The 18,845-nt window shown below is 47.0% G+C and overlaps 1 protein-coding gene across 9 annotated transcripts in view; it reads left to right on the top strand.

Annotated features, from left to right (window-relative positions):
• The window catches only part of FHOD3 (formin homology 2 domain containing 3), a 503,163-nt gene that overhangs the window by 303,519 nt on the left and 180,799 nt on the right, over positions 1-18,845 (top strand). For all 9 annotated transcript variants that reach the window (XM_043443940.1, XM_043443933.1, XM_043443935.1 and 6 more), the window contains exon 7: positions 14,318-14,429. In XM_043443940.1, coding sequence (XP_043299875.1) covers positions 14,318-14,429 — 112 coding nt within the window. The remainder of the gene's footprint in view (positions 1-14,317; positions 14,430-18,845) is intronic.

Here is an 18,845-nt window from a genome sequence, read left to right as displayed (position 1 = left end):
ATTGGGTGTGTAGGATGGAGGTGGTAGGGGAAGAAATTGACAGGGATAGGGAGCTTGGGGCCTAGCATGCTATCAAAGCCCTGAGATAGTGAGACCTGGCTAAGAATTGCAGCAGAAATTGATGAAAATCTGGAGACATTTTGCAGAATAGCTTCCTTGGACTTGATTTCTGCATGTAGAAAAACAGCTTGAAGAATGAAAGCGAGGGTCATAGTTTTGAACCTGGGCAGCTATGACTAGGGCATTGCCTCCAGCAGAGGCAGTGGTGGTGGTGGTGCTTAGTCGCTCAGTCGTGTCCTACTCTTTGTGACCCCATGGACTGTAGCTTGCCAGGCTTCTCTGTCAATGGGATTTTCCTGGTAGGAATACTGGAGTGGATTGCCATTTTCTCCTCCAGGGGATCTTCCTGATCCAGGGATCGAACCTCAGTCTCCCACATTGCAGGTGAATTCTTAACCTTTGAGCCACAGGGAATTCCCCTAGCAAGAGGAGAAAATTTGGCAGTTGGGCTTCAATAGCTGGAAAGCTTTGGCATACTGGGTAAGATGAAGGCAGTGTCCCCCAGGAGAGCTAAACAGGTGTATCCATGGTGCCAGGAAGTGCTGGCTGGTTGTGAAGTAGAGGAGGTTTCGTCAACCCTTTGGTCATGGTCATTGGCAGTCACTGCCAGTGTGATCCACTCAGATGACCCACAGTGGGTGTGATCTGAAGTGCTTTTTCATTTTTAATTTTTTTTGTTAATTGTTTTGAGATAATTGTATGCTCACATATAATTGTTAGAAAGAATACATAGAGATCCTGTGTAATCTTTACCCAGTTCTCTCCAAAGATAACATCCTCCAATACTGTACTATAGTATCACAAATCAGGCAGTTGAGATTTTGGTACAGTCAAGAGACAGAATGTATCCATAACTAACAGGAGCCCCAATATCACTTCCCTCCTATTCCCAACTCAACCTAAATCTCTGGCAACCATTAATCTGTTCTTCATTTCTATACTTTGGTGATTTCAACAAAGTTATATGAATGGTAGGGGCCACGGCATGTAACCTTTTGGAGTTAACTTTTTTCCCTCAGCATAATTATCTGGAGATTCATTGAAGTGGTTTTTGAGTAATGTAATATCAAATAGAATTCTAGCTTTGGAGAGATGGCAAAGTCTTGTTCAAGATGTTCTGACATTCACCAGCCACATTCCTGATACTTCAGCTGAGCAAGTGCCATTTCCCTCAAACGGCCATTACTGGACACTGGAACTGTGGGAAAGCCTTACTTGTGGGGACCCACCTCCACCTCTCTGTTGTTAACCAAATGCCTTGCACTGCTTTCTGGAATAACACACACTCACTTCCCCATGGAAATACTCTTAAAGTATTTAAAGACAGATATCATGCCATCCTGACTCATTGGAAAAGACCCTGATGCTGGGAAAGACTGAAGGCAGGAGGAGAAGGGGACAGAGGATGAAATGGCTGGATGGCATCACCAACTTGATGGACATGAGTTTGAGTAAACTCTGGGAGTTGGTGATAGACAAGGAGGCCTGGCCTGCTGCAGTCCATGGGGTTGCAAAGAGTCGGACATGACTGAGTGACTGAACTGAACTGATTATGCCATCCTGTCCAAGTTAAATTCGATGGTTTCCACAGACAGTCCTTGGGGATGTAGTTTGCAGTTCCTCATCATGTGAGTTAGCAGTTTCTCTGTCCATCCAGTACAAAGGATCTTGCTATGGTAAAATCCCAGAATACAGCGTCACCCTTCTACAGACCCCACCACTGCATTCAGCGGCAGCCCTGGGTGTTAGCTCCAATCAAACTAATAATTCACTAAACCTCCCAGGTTTTGTTTTGTTTTTTACTCATCTGCATTTGCCAGTTCCTTCCATTCTGCATCTCTGTGATTGTTTAACACCTAAATGCAGAGCTTTGATTTTTTTCCCATTGATTTCAGGCCAGAGTTCCAACCTCAAGGTCATATTCACTTAGGAAAGGAAAGCTTTAGGCTTTAAATGCTTTTTACTTCTAGCATTTCCATTTGATTCTTACAGTTTCCCTTCGCTGAAATTTGTCATCTGTTTGTGCGTGGTGTTTACCCTTTCCATTAGTCTTTAACATATTAATCATTGTGAATTTTATAGTTCTAATATTGCATCAAATCTATGGATGTCTTTGTTTCTTGTCAGCAGGGGTGGGGAACTGGGCCTTTTTTATACATCTTGTAATTTTTGATTGAAAGCTTGGTATGTATAGGACAGTATAGGCTAAGGTAGGTAGTGTTTATGCCTATAAATGGGCAGGTCTCTAATACTAAGCAATTAGAGTAGAGAGGTTTTCAGTTTTCTCTCAAGTGGAGCAGGGCTTGGATTTTGTTGTTGCTGTAATATCTTCCTTTACCACCTGTTTCCAAATTCTATTAAGTAATTGTGCTTTAGGTGAGAACTGGCTTGCTAGAGAGTTTTTCTCAATGTTCCCTTTTCACGTGAGCTTTAAACATTTTCTACACATCTAAGTCTCAGAGGGAGGTCAATCTCCATGCCCCTGCCCCTCGCCAAGTGGAACCTTCTGTGGCCTGGTGCTTCCAGGACTGGACTTTCTCTATTGCCTTTGTTTCCCACATTGGTCTTCAACAAGGCCAGTGTGCCTGGGTCTTGAGATGGGACTGTCTCAGTGGTCTTGTCCCTCCCTCAGTGGTAGGAGGACTCTAAAAGGTCTCTTCTGAGGATGGGCTCCTGCCCCTGTCCCAGCAGTACAGAGTCTTATTCTTTTCCATTCTCCTACACTACCTTTGCTTCAGGGGCAACAAGATTTGCTACCCTTCCCTGCTGCTTACGGCTTTTGTATCACAGAGGAGAAGACTCGGGATGTGGTTTCCTGCCTATCCAGGTGGTCTGTGGCTGCTCCCTTCCTCCTGTGGGGTGTTTGCTGTTGTTCTGGTTATCTGGGCTGTGCATCCCCCAACCTGTGCTGTGGGAGACTTTCGTAGGTCTCAATCCCTGCCTCAATCTTCCGCATGGTGCCATGGAAGTCCTTGGAGAGTAGTGTGAATGGATGCTAAGTTCCTTTGTGTCTGTAGTTCCCAGAGCTTCCACACTCTCATGACAGTCTACTCCTGACTGTTTGTTAAAACTGTGATATGAGTTTTACTTACTGCTCAGTATGGTGGCTCCCATCCTCCTTCTCCACTCTACCTTAGATGGGCCATTGCTGTGTCCTTCCTTTTCTTAGTGGAAGGAAACTGTCCCTTTTTAGATTTCATGCTACTTGGTTGCTGTGAAATCCTGGCTCTCTAATGGGTTCAATAAAAGTTGATTTTAATGATTATTTGGCCTTTTCTTACTGTTAGATTTGGAGCAACAGTCTTTGCCACTTTTTAAGTAGAAGTTAGAGCTTCAATTTTGTATATTTAAAAACACATTAAATAAAATTCCATGAGATCTACCCAGTTCAGTTCAGTTCAGTTCAGTTGCTCTGTTGTGTCTGACTCTTTGAGGCCCTATGAACTGCAGCACGCCAGGCCTCCCTGCGCATCACCAACTCCCGGAGTTTACTCAAACTATGTCTATTGAATCGGTGATGCCATCCAACCATCTCATCCTCTGTTGTCCCCCTCTCCTTCCGCCTTCAATCTTTCCCAGCGTCAGGGTCTTTTCAAATGAGTCAGTTCTTCGCATCAGGTGGCCAAAGTATTGGAGTTTCAGCTTCAGCATCAGTCCTTCCAATTAATATTCAGGACTGATTTGCTTTAGGATGGACTGGTTGGATCTCCTTGCTGTCCAAGGGATTCTCAAGGGTCTTCTCCAACACCACAGTTCAATGAATTCTATCAGATTTTTATGTTTAACCTTTCTAACTTATTTGAATTAATCTGTATTTTGTTAATAGAAGTTTGGATTAAAACTAATTTCCTGATGCAGTTAGAGATAACTGATTGAAGAAAAAACAGCTTAAGTTTATTGGTATAGTATGAAATCTTGATATTAAAAAATAGCCTTTTAAAACTTTTACTGATTTTTTATGATTGTAAGAGTAATATATTCTCTTTATACCAAACTTTAGAAATACAAAATTAAAAATCACCAGAAGTGCTATTACATAAAGATTTTTAAACTTTGTACATTTCCTTGTAATTTTCCTACAATATTTTCCTGTATTATTGTAGTATTTAAAAAACCTAACATTTAATGCCTGTGTAATTAATATTAGGCATATGAATGTACTGTAATTCATTTGATATTTCTCAGACTGTAAACAGAGAAGGCAATGGCAACCCACTCCAGTACTCTTGCCTGGAAAATCCCATGGACGGAGGAGCCTGGTAGGCTGCAGTCTATGGGGTCACTAGGAATTGGACATGACTGAGTGACTTCACTTTCACTTTTCACTTTCATGCATTGGAGAAAAAAATGGCAACCCACTCCAGTATTCTTGCCTGGAGAATCCCAGGGATGGGGGAGCCTGGTGGGCTGCCGTCTGTGGGGTCGCACAGAGTCGGACACGACTGAAGCGACTTAGCAGCAGCAGCAGCAGATTGTAAAATCAAATTATTTCTGATTATATGCTATATTTAAAGAGCTTCTTTGTTTTTTGATGAAAGCATATTTAGTGAATGAGGTTGTGTTTGAATTTTTTCCGTGTTTAGCAGTATTTCATTAGGTAAGGTTTTTTTAAATCCCATGAGTATTTTTTAATTTTTAAAAATGTATTTATTGATTTATTTTTGGCTGTGTTGGGTCTTTGTTGCTGTGCATGGGCTTTCTCTAGTCGTGGTGAGCAGGGGGTACTCTTCACTGTGGTGTGAGGGTTTTTCATTGCAGTGGCTTCTCGTTGCAGAGCACGGGGACCTCGGGCACGCAGGCTCAGGAGTTGTGGCACCCAGGCTTGGTGCTTCATGACATGTGGAATCTTCCCAGACCAGGGATCAAACCGGTGTCCCCTACATTGGCAGGCAGATTCTTAAACTCTTGACCACCATGGACGCCCCCAAGTTTTAATGCAGGTTCAATTTGGGGCTTCCCTGATAGCTCAGTTGGTAAAGAATCCACCTGCAATGTGGGAGACCCAGGTTCGATTCCTGGATCAGGAAGATCCGCTGGAGAAGGGAGAGGCTACCCACTCCAGTTTTGTTGGACTTTCCTGTGGTTCAGCTGGTAAAGAATCCGTCCGCAATGCGGGAGACCTGGGTTTGATCCCTGGGTTGGGAAGATCCCCTGGAGAAGGGAAAGGCTACCCACTCCAGTATTCTGGCCTAGAGAATTCCATGAACTGTATAGGCCGTGGAGTCACAAAGAGTCGGACATGACCGAGTGACTTTCACTTACTCCAGTAATATTTGTGTCAGAGAGATATTGTGGGTACAGAGAACCACCCTTCCCTTTCTACTGGTTATTTGGCTCTGTATACCCGTAAATCCCTGGAGGAAGAAATAGCAACCCACTCGTGTATTCTTACCTGGAGAATCTCATGGACAGAGGAGCTTGGAGGGCTACAGTCCATGGGGTCAGAAAGAGTCGGACATGATTGAGTGACTGAGCACATAGGCACACACCCAGAAAACTAATTCTCACTGATTTGATCTCTTGGATATCCCTATAATCTCAGTGGAAGGAAAAGAAAAAAAAAAGAAATTTTACTAGACATTTTGGGAAGAATTTACTAGTCATTGAAAACCAGAGGTTGGAGTCAGACCTTAAAGGAGCCAGCAGGCTGAGGGGACCCCAAGATCCAGCATGGGTCCCCAGCCACAGGGCTGGAACAGCATTTTCTTTCATTCTGCTCCGAGATGATTAGCTTCAGGGAGCTGATTTGTGGCAGGAACCACAACTCTCCAAAGGCTTATTGATAAACCAGAACTGCAGCTTACAAATTTACATAGTCAAGATCCCTTATGAATGTAAATGGGAGGAAACAGGAATGAGGTGGGACTCTGACCCTTCTGCCCTTTTGGGGCATGTGGCCAAGCACTTGCAGCTGTCTTCCAGCTTCTGGGAAATGGGTGGCTCTAATGTGGAAGAACATCTGGGATGATGTAAAAGCTTCACTGTAGCTGATATGCTGTTCCTCAGACAGAGATGTTCTAGGAGAGTTGGGTGGACAGGACGACTGAAAAAAGCATAAGCTTCCAGGAGACCCCTGGGAGCAGCCCTACCAGCTCAGGCCATCCTTTGCCAGGACTGCTGACCCCCATCCCTGCAGCCTCTCTCTACCTGCCAGTACTCATCTGCCAGCCCTTCTCCATCCACTCTAAGGAGATGCCAGCTGACCGCCACACTCTGGCTAACAGCACTTTCACCATTCCTGAGCTTGGCAGTTGTCCACTGTCATGTTTCCAGGGCTGGTTATTTACATAAGAAAGTTCTTTAACTTTGATTATTGCTCAGAGAAGGATATGTGTCACATTTCCCCATGGCTTATATTTTTGCACCAGAGGGAAAGCTGGGGTTCCTTATAGTATGGTAGAAATCAGATTAGCCTTGGTTTTCTTTGACTCCCTCTATAGAAATTAGCTGTGTGACCAGTCACAGAGCTTTCTGGACCAGGAGGTTTTGTATTTGAAGCTGGGGATAGCAGTCATGGGAAAAGTACCCACTCTGGTTGATTTCCCCCCTTCATTTTGCAGGTACTATCGAGGTGTTCCCTGAGGCGGTATTTTAGTGCAGGGTTTCGGTAGTGCTTATATAACAACAGTGGATTTATGTTACCTGTTATCAGCTAACTCTTCATAGTTACATTGAGGAATCTATCCCAAAGGAAATTTAGCAAAGTGGATGTTTTTTTGGTCTTGTTCACTTTTAGTCATTATTCTTTACAAAAACTTCCAGGTAAGCCCCAGTACTTTATCTCAATAGAAGAACATGTTCTTTTACAGCATTATTTACTACTTTGACGTTTATTTGAATTATTTTTGAATTTTTATTTTTGTTGTTTAGTTGCTAAATTGTGTCCACCTCTTTGCAACCCCATGGACTATAGCATGCCAGGCTCCTCTGTCCTCCACTATCTCCTGGAGCTTGCTCAAACTCATGTCCATTGAGTTGGTGATACCATCCAACCATCTCAACCTCTGCTGCTGCCTCCTCCTTTTGCCTTCCATCCTTCCCAGTATCAGGGTCTTTATTTTTGAATAGTCTTCTGTATTTGGCATTCTGCAAGATTTCCTGCGACTAAATAGTAAAAATTTGAGGGTTTCCCAGCCCCACAGTTGGCTACTTCATTAATCACCAAATTGGTTCCTTTTCTGCAAATTGCATTGGGTCATACATGGGTTGGCCATTAGGCCCTGTAGCCATATCACATGGGTTTGGTGCGGGTGACTTCCTGTCCTGGCAGGTGAGCCAACTTTGGGGTCTGCACCCCTCCCCCCCCAGACACCTGAAAGCCTTGGCTCAGATTTTTAGCCTCAGGGAGTATATTTTGGCCTGTACTTTATTTCTGATAAGATCAACCTCATTCTTATGATGACAGCACAAAAGGGGAGAGATTTGGACCCCAAGATATCTGATAACCAGTTACAATGGCTTTGGGGCCCATTCTGAGCTTTTTGCTTAGGAATTTTGAGCTTGAGTATATGTCTTTGGAGTAAAGCATTTAAGAGAAATTTGATAAATATCTTAAGTCACTTGAATTTTGTTGTTGTTCTTGTTAAAATATTTAGTATATTCTTAGTTCTGGTTAGCTTGTAAACTGTGTGGCAAAGCTTTGCGAATCAAGTTACCCTCCAATTTCTAATTCAGTTTTAATAACCAGCATCCACTTCTATAACGTACTTATGCTTTTTTTTTAAGTGGAAATGAAACAGATAGAATGAAGCACGTCTTTCAAACCCCCTTTATAATTTAAATCCCGAGGTTTGGAAATTGTTTTCTTTCTATGGTTGCTGAATTTTTAGAAGAGTAGGAATTTGGAGACTTGGGGGAATACTTTGATTTCTACTTAATAAGCAACGTATTTGACCTGCTAGGTGAAGTTCTTGGTCTTCTCTAAGTACCATAAAACGTGAAGGGAGTTCCAGTTTGCTTTTGTATCTGTTTATTTCAGGCTGTGCTGGGTCTTTGTTGCTGTGCGGGCTTTTCTCTGGTTGTGACGAGCTGGGGCTCCTCTCCAGCTGTGGTGCACCCGCTTCTCGTTGCGGTGGCTTTGTTTGTTGCGGAGCGTGGGCTCTATGGCACTCAAGCTTCAGTAGCTGTGGATCCCAGCTCTAGAGTACAGGCTCAATAGTGTGGCTCATGGGCTTAGTTGCCCCCCGGGCATATGAGATCTTCCTGGATTAGGGATTGAACCTTTGTCTCCTGGATTCCCAGGCAGTTTCTTTACCACTGAGCCACCAGGGAAGCCCTCTAGTTTGCCTTTAAGAGCAGAATTATTGAGGAACTGCCTCTTACTCCTTTTCCATAACAACTGGTGGTTACATTTTATCTAAACCCTAGACAACCAGGTTCTGTACAGGCTGACTCCACGCCCTCCTTGTGGGTTGTTGACCTGGAAAGTTAAACAACAGCAACAACAAAGCCAGCAAGCCCTGTGCACACCATCGTCCTACTAGTCCCCGCCTCCCTGACGCGGAGGTGACACTGCAGTCCTGGGCTGTCCGTGGGGCCTCTCTGGTCTTCGGAAGCCTCACGCCCCCTGCTTTATGCTGTGTAGGAACAGAGAGGAACAGCTGCCGTGGAGAGTAAGGCTCACACTGATGAGAAGCACAGTTCACCGCTGGCTGTGTGTTCCTGTCCTCATGTGACGGGGTTGTCTCAGATTCCTGTTCTATACTGTGATTTAGCGGCATGTTTAAAGCAACATAAAACATAATTTATTATGATGGACAGCACTAAAATAGAGTACCAGTTTTTCCTAGAATGTAATTATAGTTGATCCTTGAATTATGCAGAGGTTAGAGACCCAGACCCTCCCAGGAGTTGAAAAATGGTGTATAAATTAAAGTCAACTCTCCATATCTGCGGTTCTTCCATATCCGCAGTGCTGTACCCGTGGTTCTGCACCCATGGATTCAAGTAGCCGCGGATCATGTAGTACCATAATATTTACTTTTGAAAAAGAAAGAAAACTTCCTATGAGTGGACCTGCACAGTTCAAACCCATGTTATTCAAGGGTTGACTGTATATAAAAGTAGGTAATATGTAGCCCAAAGGCTGAATGTAGACCCTCCCCTCCATGTGGTTCCTCCAAACCCTAAATTAAATGGGCTTATTTGTATAAGCAGGAACCTGAAGGCTGTCACACCGCCCTTTGGGTCCCTGGGAGCCCAGAAGGCTGGCTAGATCAGATCTGAGCCTGTCCGACCACCTCTCCCCAGTGTAAGGGCCTGGCTCTGGGACGTAGCTCTCCGTCCTCAGTAGCCTGACTCTGACAGCCCCTGGCACAGGTAATGCTCTCAGCCATGTCACATGGAGGTGTTCTGTGTCCTGTCTCCAAAGCAGGATGACTGTCTCCTTAAAGGCAAGGCTACAGCTTCCTGACCCCCCCCACCCCCCAGGGACCCTCAATGGGTGCTGGGCATCTGGAAGGCACTCAGGACGTTGAAAGAAGAATCAGAGCATCTTGGGATTGGGAAGGACCTTAGATAGCTCGGCCAGCTCATCCCCATCCAGGTTCTGAATTGCTTCTGCAATAGCCTTAACAAGGGCCACTCAGACCCTCTGATGTGGGGAATCTACATCCCTCAGCGTCTGGTTGGTCTCAGAACCACTGCTTCTGAGACTGACTCCGTGTTGCCCTGGTTACTGTTTTGTGACCAGTTGCTTTATCTTCTCAAGTGGTTCATGCTCCATAAGAATGAGAATCAGTTCTTAGTGATTGCCCCCAGTGCTAGACAGATAGGCAGAATTTTGAGCCTGTAAGTTATTTGTGATGAAACCGCCCCTTAGAACATGAAGGAGCACCAGGCAGAGATGAAATGTCATTGGAGGGTCACTGCCACAGCCCTTTGAGAAGCCTCCAGTGTCTGAGCCTTGCAGTGGTGTGTGTGCTGGCATCCATGCCGCGTGTTCCCCACCCCTCATGCATGGTCCTTGCTCCCGCTGCCACGGTGGGCCTGCCTCTCCTGGTCCATCACTGGCCTCTCGTTGACCTCTTCTCAGCAGATCAGGAAGCTCAGTGGCCACTCCTGCTAGAATGTGTCTTAGAGTAAGTACAGCAGATATTTAAGAGCTCTGAGATGATGAGCAGCGTGTTTGGACTTGGAGGAATAGCTGTGTGGCCTCCATTGTGGCTGTTCCAAGGTTTTAGGGGGTTTTGATAGCATTCCAGATACTTGAGGGCATCAAATTAAGTGAATTCTGGAAAATGAGCATTTGGTGTAGAAATCTTTTGAAGTCAGGAATTCTTATTACTTTCAAGTCAGTACAGCAATGCTAATGAGGTATTTCAGAAGAGGAGCTCCGCTGGTTGTGTTTTGATGATTAGTTGGGACATGCTAGCAATTAGTACTGTTCATTTCCATTAAATTAATGTGCTAATGCACTCTTTTTTCTAAAGTAGTTTAACTATATAATATGTTTGTGATTAATTTTACATAGTAAAGCTTCCAAACGCACATAAACATCAACTTAGACCGAGTAGAGGCCAAATTCACAGAAGCCTAAAATCATGAATCAGAATAGTTTAGGGATTTTTTAAAAATAAAATTACAGCAGCAAAAGATCTCTAAGCAGAGCCTTCATAGCAAAGGAGAAGACGACGTGAACAGGCATGTTGAGACTAATAGGGAAAGAAGGCTTCCCGAGAAAACAGTGGTTTCTTGCTTAGAGAACCTTGTAAGGGAGAGTGGGTCCTTGGGTACCCTGTCAGCCAAGGCCCCGTGACCACAGAGATGCCCAGGAGGGAGCCCAGATGAGACCAGCTGATGGGGCCATGGGCTGGGCAGCAGCCAGGTTCTTTCCCACGAAGGCACCGAGGAGGCTTAAGCCACATAATAATAGTCCACCCACCGAGGAGGGCGCCAAGCCTGGGCTTGCTGGGTTGTTTTATTTACTTGAAGACATTTTTTCTGCTCTACATGTACCAAGATAGCACAGTTGATTGTGCCATGCCTTCCTCTCCTACCCCCCACCTTGTAGTTGCGGAGAAAAACACTCTGGAATTTAGTCTGTACCCAGTTAGGGAGAACAGAGAATGTGGGACGCGGGTGACAAAAGGTGAATGTGCTCTAGAGAGTTCAGAGCCCTCACCAGAACTCAGGTCCCATTTGATAAGGATGTCACAGGGCGGACAGATGGAAGCCCAAGGCGCTGCTTGTCCTGAGTGCACTTGCGGGGTTGGGGCCCAGCCCTGCTGAGGACTGGAGGGGCGTCGGGGGTCGGAGCGGGCTGAGGAGACTGGCTCCACACACATTAGTGGTTGGGTTTGCAAGCCAAGCCTTGGTGAAGAGGGCACTCCAGCCTGCCCTTCGTGTGCAGTACTGACCCTGCAGCCCCTTGGAGGCAGAGGCGGTTTCTGCTGTGTCAGAAAAAACAGCATCTCCGCCACCAGGTGGCTTCTGCTCTGGGGCTTCCCTGGTGGCTCAGCTGGTAAAGAATCTACCTGACATGCAGGAGACCCTGATTCACTCCTGGGTCAGGAAGATCCCCTGGGGAAGGGACCCACTGCTCTAGACAGGCGTGACGTGTATCAGGTGAGTGAACGTGTATGTAACAGTTTCAGGTCACGAAAAAGGACGTGAATAAAACAGAACAGATTGACGTGAGTGACCAAGGGGCTCCTTTAGATGAAGTTGTCAGAAAGGTTATTTCCCATGAGGGGAATCTCTCAGACCTGGAAGATAAGGAAAGGCCAGTCCTGTGGTGACTGGTGAGGGAATAGCCAATGAGAAAACTCTTGAGTCAGGCACAAGCTTCAGTATGTGAAAAACACACTGCCACGTGACTAAAGAGAGGTGGCTGATGGGAGTGCCCCGGGCAGAAGGGGAGTGACAGGGGATGAGGACGGAGAGCTTGGTAGTGACATAAAGCTCTCAGGGTTGGACGCCACCCTGAATGTGATGCAGAGCCAGTGGAGGGTTGAGAGTGCCAGGGTCACTCCGGCTGAAGTTTAGAGAAAGGGCTTCAAGGTGACAAGCCCAGAAGTACTGAGGAGGCTCTCACGGTGGTCTCAGGTGGACAGGGAGAGGGAGCTGTGGGCAGAGTCAGGGCAGGGACAGCCCTGATGGTTAGAGTCATTGTGAAATTGGGAGGGAGGAGGGCAGGGTGGCTCCCATTTGCAGTGAGTGAATGGTGGGGCCTTGTCCTGAGGTGTGGACTTGTGGAAGGAACACGCTGGAAGTAGTGGGTGGGACAGGATGAGCACAAGTGCAAATTGAGAGAGTCCTCTTTGGGCTACATTGAACTCGAGGGCCCATAAGAGTGGCGAGGTCAGGTGCCAGGTCTGAAGGGCATTGAGTCATAAATGGGATTTACAGTTAAGGGCCTGGATGAACTCATCTGGACAGAGTGTGTGGCAAGGGAGCAGGATGGGGGAGTGAACTCTGAGGCCTCCCCACACCTGGAGGTTGAGCTTCTTAGAAGGAGTCAGCTAGTGTAGCCCCCTAGGGAGGAGACTGTGGTCAGCCATGTCATGAGGAAATTGCTTCTGGAGGGAGCAGTTGATTGTCATGTGCTGCTGAGAGTTGAGCTAAAATGAGCCTAGAAGAGTAACCACTGGACACCATGGGAAGTGAAAGTGTTAGTCACTCAGTCGTGTCTGACTCTTTGTGACCCCATGAGCCTGTCAGGCTCTGCTGTCCGTGGAATTCTCCAGGTAAGAATACTGGAGTGGGTTGCCATTTCCTTCTCCAGGGGATCTTCCTGACCCAGGGATTGAACCCAGGTCTCCTGCATTGCAGGCAGATTCTTTACCGTCTGAGCCACCAGGGAAGGCTGGACAACATGGAGGCCATCAGCAACCTTGACAAGAGTAATTTAATCTGCGCCGTGGAGATAGAAGCCCTGTCAGATTGGGTTGAGGAGTCCATGGGAAATGGAGAAGGGGAATCAGGGAGTGTGACAACTCTTTGGAGCGATTTTCTTATAAAGGGGAGCTGGAAACCATGGTGCTGGCTGGAGAGAGCTATGGCGTCGAGGAAAAGCCAGCTGGTTTACTAGGGGAGATGACAGAAGACAAGGGGTGAGAGGGGGAGGTGGGGTCGTAAATTTGGAGAAATGACTTGGGGTGGGTGATGGTTTCACCCTGTCCCCCCGGCGTGTGCAGGGCTCCACATCCCCCCCTAAAGTGCACACCTGGCCATGCAGGAGTCCCTGGGCCTGCAGAGCTGGTGGAGTGCCTAGAGCCGGTTCTCCGCAGTCACGGAGAGCGAATATGGGCTGATTGGCTGCTCCTTGGGTCATTCATTCATTCCACGAGCAAACACCTCTGAGCCCGCTCTGGCCCAGGTGTGGTTCCGGCCCCGCAGACCCCATGCACAGCAGCCTGTCTCCACAGGAGAGTGCTTTCTGCCCATGGGATAGGGGTGGGGGCTGGGGGGCACTGGCCAGCCACCTGCTGGAGGCCCCCCCCCCGAGGAGCAGCCCTGAGGCAGATATGCTGTTTCCTCGAAGGGGGATTTGAACCTGTTTCCAGGAGGAAGGTGGTGTGTGATTTCTTTGAGAAGGAGGAAGTGGGGTGCAGGAAAGGAGACATGAGTCAAGGTTGCAGCGGCAAAGCCTGTGGGGAGGGGTGGGGGGCTGAGCTGGAAGCCCCAGGCTGCCACAGCCCACCCCCGGCGGCTGAGTGAGTTAGGGATCAGGGGCGGCTGCATTTCTCCAGGTAAGTGACCTTCAGTCCCCATGAAGAGGGGCCCTGGGCCTGAGTGAGGCTCATCATGAGTGTGGTACTCTGGGCCCAGGACTGTGGGGGTGAGGACCCAGATGGCCTTCCCTGTGCAGTTTTAAGAACCTGAACTTGGTTCAAGCGTCCTGTTGCAGCCTCAGACAAGTCATTTAGCTTGCCATGCCTGCTTCTTCATCAGAAAAAAAATGAGATTTGATTGCTGTACGTCATAATGATCTAGTCTGGTTAGAATGAAGTTACCAACCCAGCAACCGCCACCTCCTGTATTGACAGACAACCTGTGTGAGCCCTAGGGCCAAAGACCTTGGGTTCAAATTCTGGTTCCGTTTCTAGCTGTGGGATCTTGAGTTGGAGACTCTGGGCCTCAGTTTACTTATCCATGCAATGGGGTTAATACTGACACCTGCGTTCTGAGGTGTCCAGTGACGGAACCTGTATAATTGCTGAGAAGAGTGGCTGGGTGCCAGCTGCTGTCAGGACGAAGCCTGCAGACGTCCCCGCTGTATCTGCACCTGCACAATGGTTGTGTCTTGTCTCCGCAGTTCCGCCTGGTGGTGAAGACAGCCCTGAAGCTGCTGCTGGTCTTTGTGGAATACTCGGAGTCCAATGCACCTCTCCTGATTCAGGCCATCTCTGCCGTGGACACAAAAAGGGGTGAGTGATCCCTGCCTGCTATGTCATCCAAGTAAAAGTGTCTCATATAAGATTTCCACTTTTTGTTTCCATGTTCAAAGCAGAATTAAGAAGGAACAGAATTTCCTTTGTGTGGACTCTGACATCAGGAAACAAATGTTTCAGGATGCATATGTATAAAGATTAGGTGAAGGAGGGAACAGTGAAAGAAAAGCACCCCTGACCCAGGCAGGACAGGTCAGACTCCAGCTTATCTTTATGCTCTGTCTTCAACCCCCACAACTGAACACACAGAACCAGCTTGTTCTCCTCTTTTCCCATCCTGTCGGGGTCACTTTGGCTCCTTCCTCTCTTCCCCTCCCTCCCACCTGCTTTATTGGCTCTCACCCCACAGTGTTCCTTGAACATTCTTGCATCTTCTTCACCATCTCTCACCAGGTATCCTTTGCCTCCCTGAAATGCTACCTGCCTCTCTGTTATTGGAGGATTCTTCTAAAGCACAAATTTGGTCACATCATTTTCCATCTGAAACCTGCCAGTGGCTTCCCAGTGCCCACAGGGTTAGGACTGACCCTTCAGCATCCAGTCCCTGTTTACCCGCCACCCCCACCTCCCACCCAGCCTGCACCAGGCCCGCCCTACCTTGGATCAGATGAGCATATTCTTTCAAAGCCCCGTGTGCCCCTCATCTCTGCTGTGTTGTTATCATTGCCCATTCTCTCAGGAGTGTGTGTCCTGCTAGACGGTGGGGTGCCTGTCGGCTCTGGGTGTCCCGGCACCTGGCTTACCCATAGCAGGAAGGCCTACTGCCGGCCGGCACACCTGATGACAAATGAGCTTTGGATTTGGTTTATGGCATGACATGCTGTGTCTCCTTTAATATTGTGAAGTCTGATTCTGAAGTGGGTTTTTGTTTTGTTTTATTCTTTTAAACAGCTTCCCTGGTAGCTTGGATGGTAAAGAATCTGCCTGCAATGCAGGAGACCAGTGTTCAATCCCTGGGTCAGAAAGATCCCCTAGAGAAGGGCATGGCAACCCACTCCAGTATTCTTGCCTGGAGAATCCCATGGACAGAGGAGCCTGGTGGGCTACAGTCCATGCAGTTGCAAAGAGTCGGAGATGACTGAGTGACTAACAAATAGGTTTTGTTCCTCAGTAGGACATTTTTATTAATATTTTCATCCCCACAAAGACTCTAACAAGAACAAAAACTTGTTAACATTAATTATTTTCTTTTTATAATGGAAATACTCTGTAGAAAATTTGGAAAAAACAGTGTAAAGAAGACCATAAAAATTTACCTGTAGTCTCACCAGATAGACAGAATCGCTGTTAACATGTTGGTGTATGGTTGTATGTATGTATGGACACACATGTTTATGTACAAGTCAGCTCAGGGACAACTGACGAAAAGAAATGAGAGGCCTATGTAGCCGTCTCTGATTCAAACCACTTGTGTCTCTGACTCAGTGTTGTTCAGAGACCCACATTCAGGACTGAATGCAAAGATAAAAGAAAGCAGCTTCCTAGTTGCTGTGAAAGTTTGAATATAAGTTAATGAAAGTCATCCAGGACCATGAACTGGGCTTCTGCACATTTCCCACACACTCACAGGCAGATGTCAGTCCCCAGCATGGTGGAGTGCAGGAGGGAGGCAACTCCAGGCCTGCGTGTGCATGTACCGCAGAGACAGTCCTAGTGTGTGATCAGGGGCTGTGAGTCTGGAAGGCTGATGGCAGATTGGGGCAGGTTTTTCTGCCCAGGCTTGTTGCCATCTGAAACATGAGCATGAAGACCCTCACGGCCTAAAGCACATCACGGGGACCCCTTGAGGATCCTAATGAAGGCTCCCAATGACTCAGAAGCCAGGGTGGGCTTTCCAAGGCCAGTCCAGGGCTGAGGGTCAAAGGTGGATGTTTGGGAAGAGAGTGAAGCTGATCCTTTCATTCCTCCTTGGAAGAAGATTCATGCTGTATTCTCCAACTCTTTGAGTTACTTTAGGATAACTAGCAGATTCTTCATTTTCCTATCCTAAATTTCAGGTAACCCTTGGGCCCTTGTCATGTGGGCCGTGTTAAAGCAGACAACCTTCTTATGACCTTGAGGTTCTCGCTTGACTTCACTGGTTTGGGAGCTCAGAGCGTCCTTCCTCATGCATATCTCATGGAGAGACCATTTGGGGTAAAGGAGTGATCCTGAAAGCAGCCAACCCCAAAGTATCCACCTGCAGGCCCAGCTGTACACTCAGCTGTACTCTCTCCCCCAAGACAAAGCGATGGCCGCTCTTTCCCAATTTGTAAAAATAAAGTCATAACAGTGAATGGATTGTTTTCTCAACCTCATGGTTTTCCAATGAAATTTCTTAGGCTTTTGGCAAGTATTGTCATCTGGCTGCTACTGAGCACTAGCAGCTGAGAACAAAAAGGATCAACACTGATGGAAAAACTCAGCCATAGCTTATCATGTGTGGTTCAGTCGCATATTTGTCTATGACATGTGTGGTCTTGGCCATGACATTATAACACATATATATAACACCATCCTATATTACTGCTAGTAAAACTGTTCCTGAACTTTGTGCTGGAATTGCACACATAAATATGTCATGCTGTTCTGCGGAGGGAAGCATGACTTGCAGGTGTGTTTCCACCTGGCAGGTTGAGAAGCTGCTCTCCAGTCCCTCTGGACTGGAGCAAGCGAGTAGGTAGACATGCCAGAGGTGACCAAGGGCCAGCTGAGTACGTCCATTTCTACACAAGTTTATAAATCCACCATAAATGTGACTCCTCAAGGTGGTTTTGGACTCATTCTTTTGGAGGCTAGGGTGGAGAATGGGCATGTTAATGTGCATACCTTTTTAGTAGAAAGGAATTCTTTTGGGTGATGAGAAATGGTAGGTTTAAAGAATCAGCAAGGAAAGTCAACAAGTGAGCCACAAGTTCTCAGAAATTACTAGCAAATGAAGTTGTCCAAGAACAAATTCCTCTGATTGCTGTATAAACAGCGCATCCCACACATGGGTTAATGGGAAAGGTTCATTGGTGAGCATGGATGGACAGATTGCTGTTCTGCCAACAGTGGGCCAGTTAGGGAGCAGCAATAAAAGCTGAGGGATTTAGGTGTATCATAGGGACTAGTAAATATGTATGAATTAATGAAAAGTAAAAGGGCCCCATTTGATCGTGGCAGTTGGCACTTCGGCTCAGGTGCTAGAATGAAACCATGGATTTGAGTTAGTCTCTAAGGCATGGCTCAGGGTCATACCTGTCTGTGCAGACTGCTGGCACGTCTTCTCCTTTGCATGTGTCTTCAAGTCACTTTCCCTTCCTAGTGGACAGGGCCAGGCAGGAAGAGAGAATGGCAGTAAGCAGTCACGGAAGCCCATGGGAAGGCTTTGCTTTGTCATTCTGCCATCATCAAAGACTTCTTCACTCTAGTGATTAGCAGGAAACTGGTCGAGAACCCCCTGCTCCCCTGGGCAGGGTGCCCCTCCCTCTGACTGTTTGGGTTTCCCTCCCAGACAGAGGGTGGGGGTAAGTGACCAGATGGGGTACCTTATTTTGAAATTTCAGTCATAAATCTTGAGTCCTGCTAATTTGGGTTCAGCACTGCTTTTGAAGAGGTGCCATTTTTCATTTGAATGTGAGGTGATGAGATATGACATAATTTTTAAACATGTGTCTCACACATGATTAACGGGGTTGGGGAGGTGGGTGGAGAATCCAGACATCCTTTCCAGCCATCTTGTCTCTGACTTGTGCCCAAGGGTACATTGCTCTGTGAAGACTGCACAGAGCATGGCGGAGGTCAGAGTGCACAGAACTCAAGCTGTTTCCATGGTTATCTGGAGCAGAAGCGTATTCGTTAAGTGTTCATCTGTCACAGTGAAAGACATGGAACACAGCTCTGGGACCTTGTGTTTGAGTGTTAGACCAACTTGCATACAAGGCGTCGTGCAAAACATTTTATTTTCTTTGGGGTTTAATACAGAGACTTGGAAGAGAGTAAGAGGACAGGAGTATTGAGCAGTTTATCCTGTGCTTACTAATTCTGGGTTGAGAGCAGGGTGATGTGGTTTGCTGGGAGGAGGGGGCCTGGCCAGGAAGCCTGCAGGGCAGGCCTGGGGGGCAGCATGGGCGTCCCCTGCCCACCACCTCCTCTCAGTGACAGCTACTGCTGGCCAAGTGCCTGTCACACAAAAGACACCGTTCTAAGTGTTTTTCATATAAAATTCATTTGTTTAACAAATATTTAGGGCTTCCCTGTGGCTCAGAGGGTAAAGCGTCTGTCTGCAATGCAGGAGACCTGGGTTTGATTCCTGGGTTGGGAAGATCCCCTGGAGAAGGAAATGGCAACCCACTCCAGTACCCTTGCCTGGAAAATCCCATGGACAGAGAAGCTTGGTAGACTGCAGTCCATGGGGTCGCAAAGAAATAT

This window comes from Cervus canadensis, chromosome 23 (genome assembly GCF_019320065.1).
Source record: "Cervus canadensis isolate Bull #8, Minnesota chromosome 23, ASM1932006v1, whole genome shotgun sequence".
Lineage (NCBI taxonomy): Eukaryota > Metazoa > Chordata > Mammalia > Artiodactyla > Cervidae > Cervus > Cervus canadensis.
This window is presented reverse-complemented; position numbering and strand designations above follow the sequence as displayed.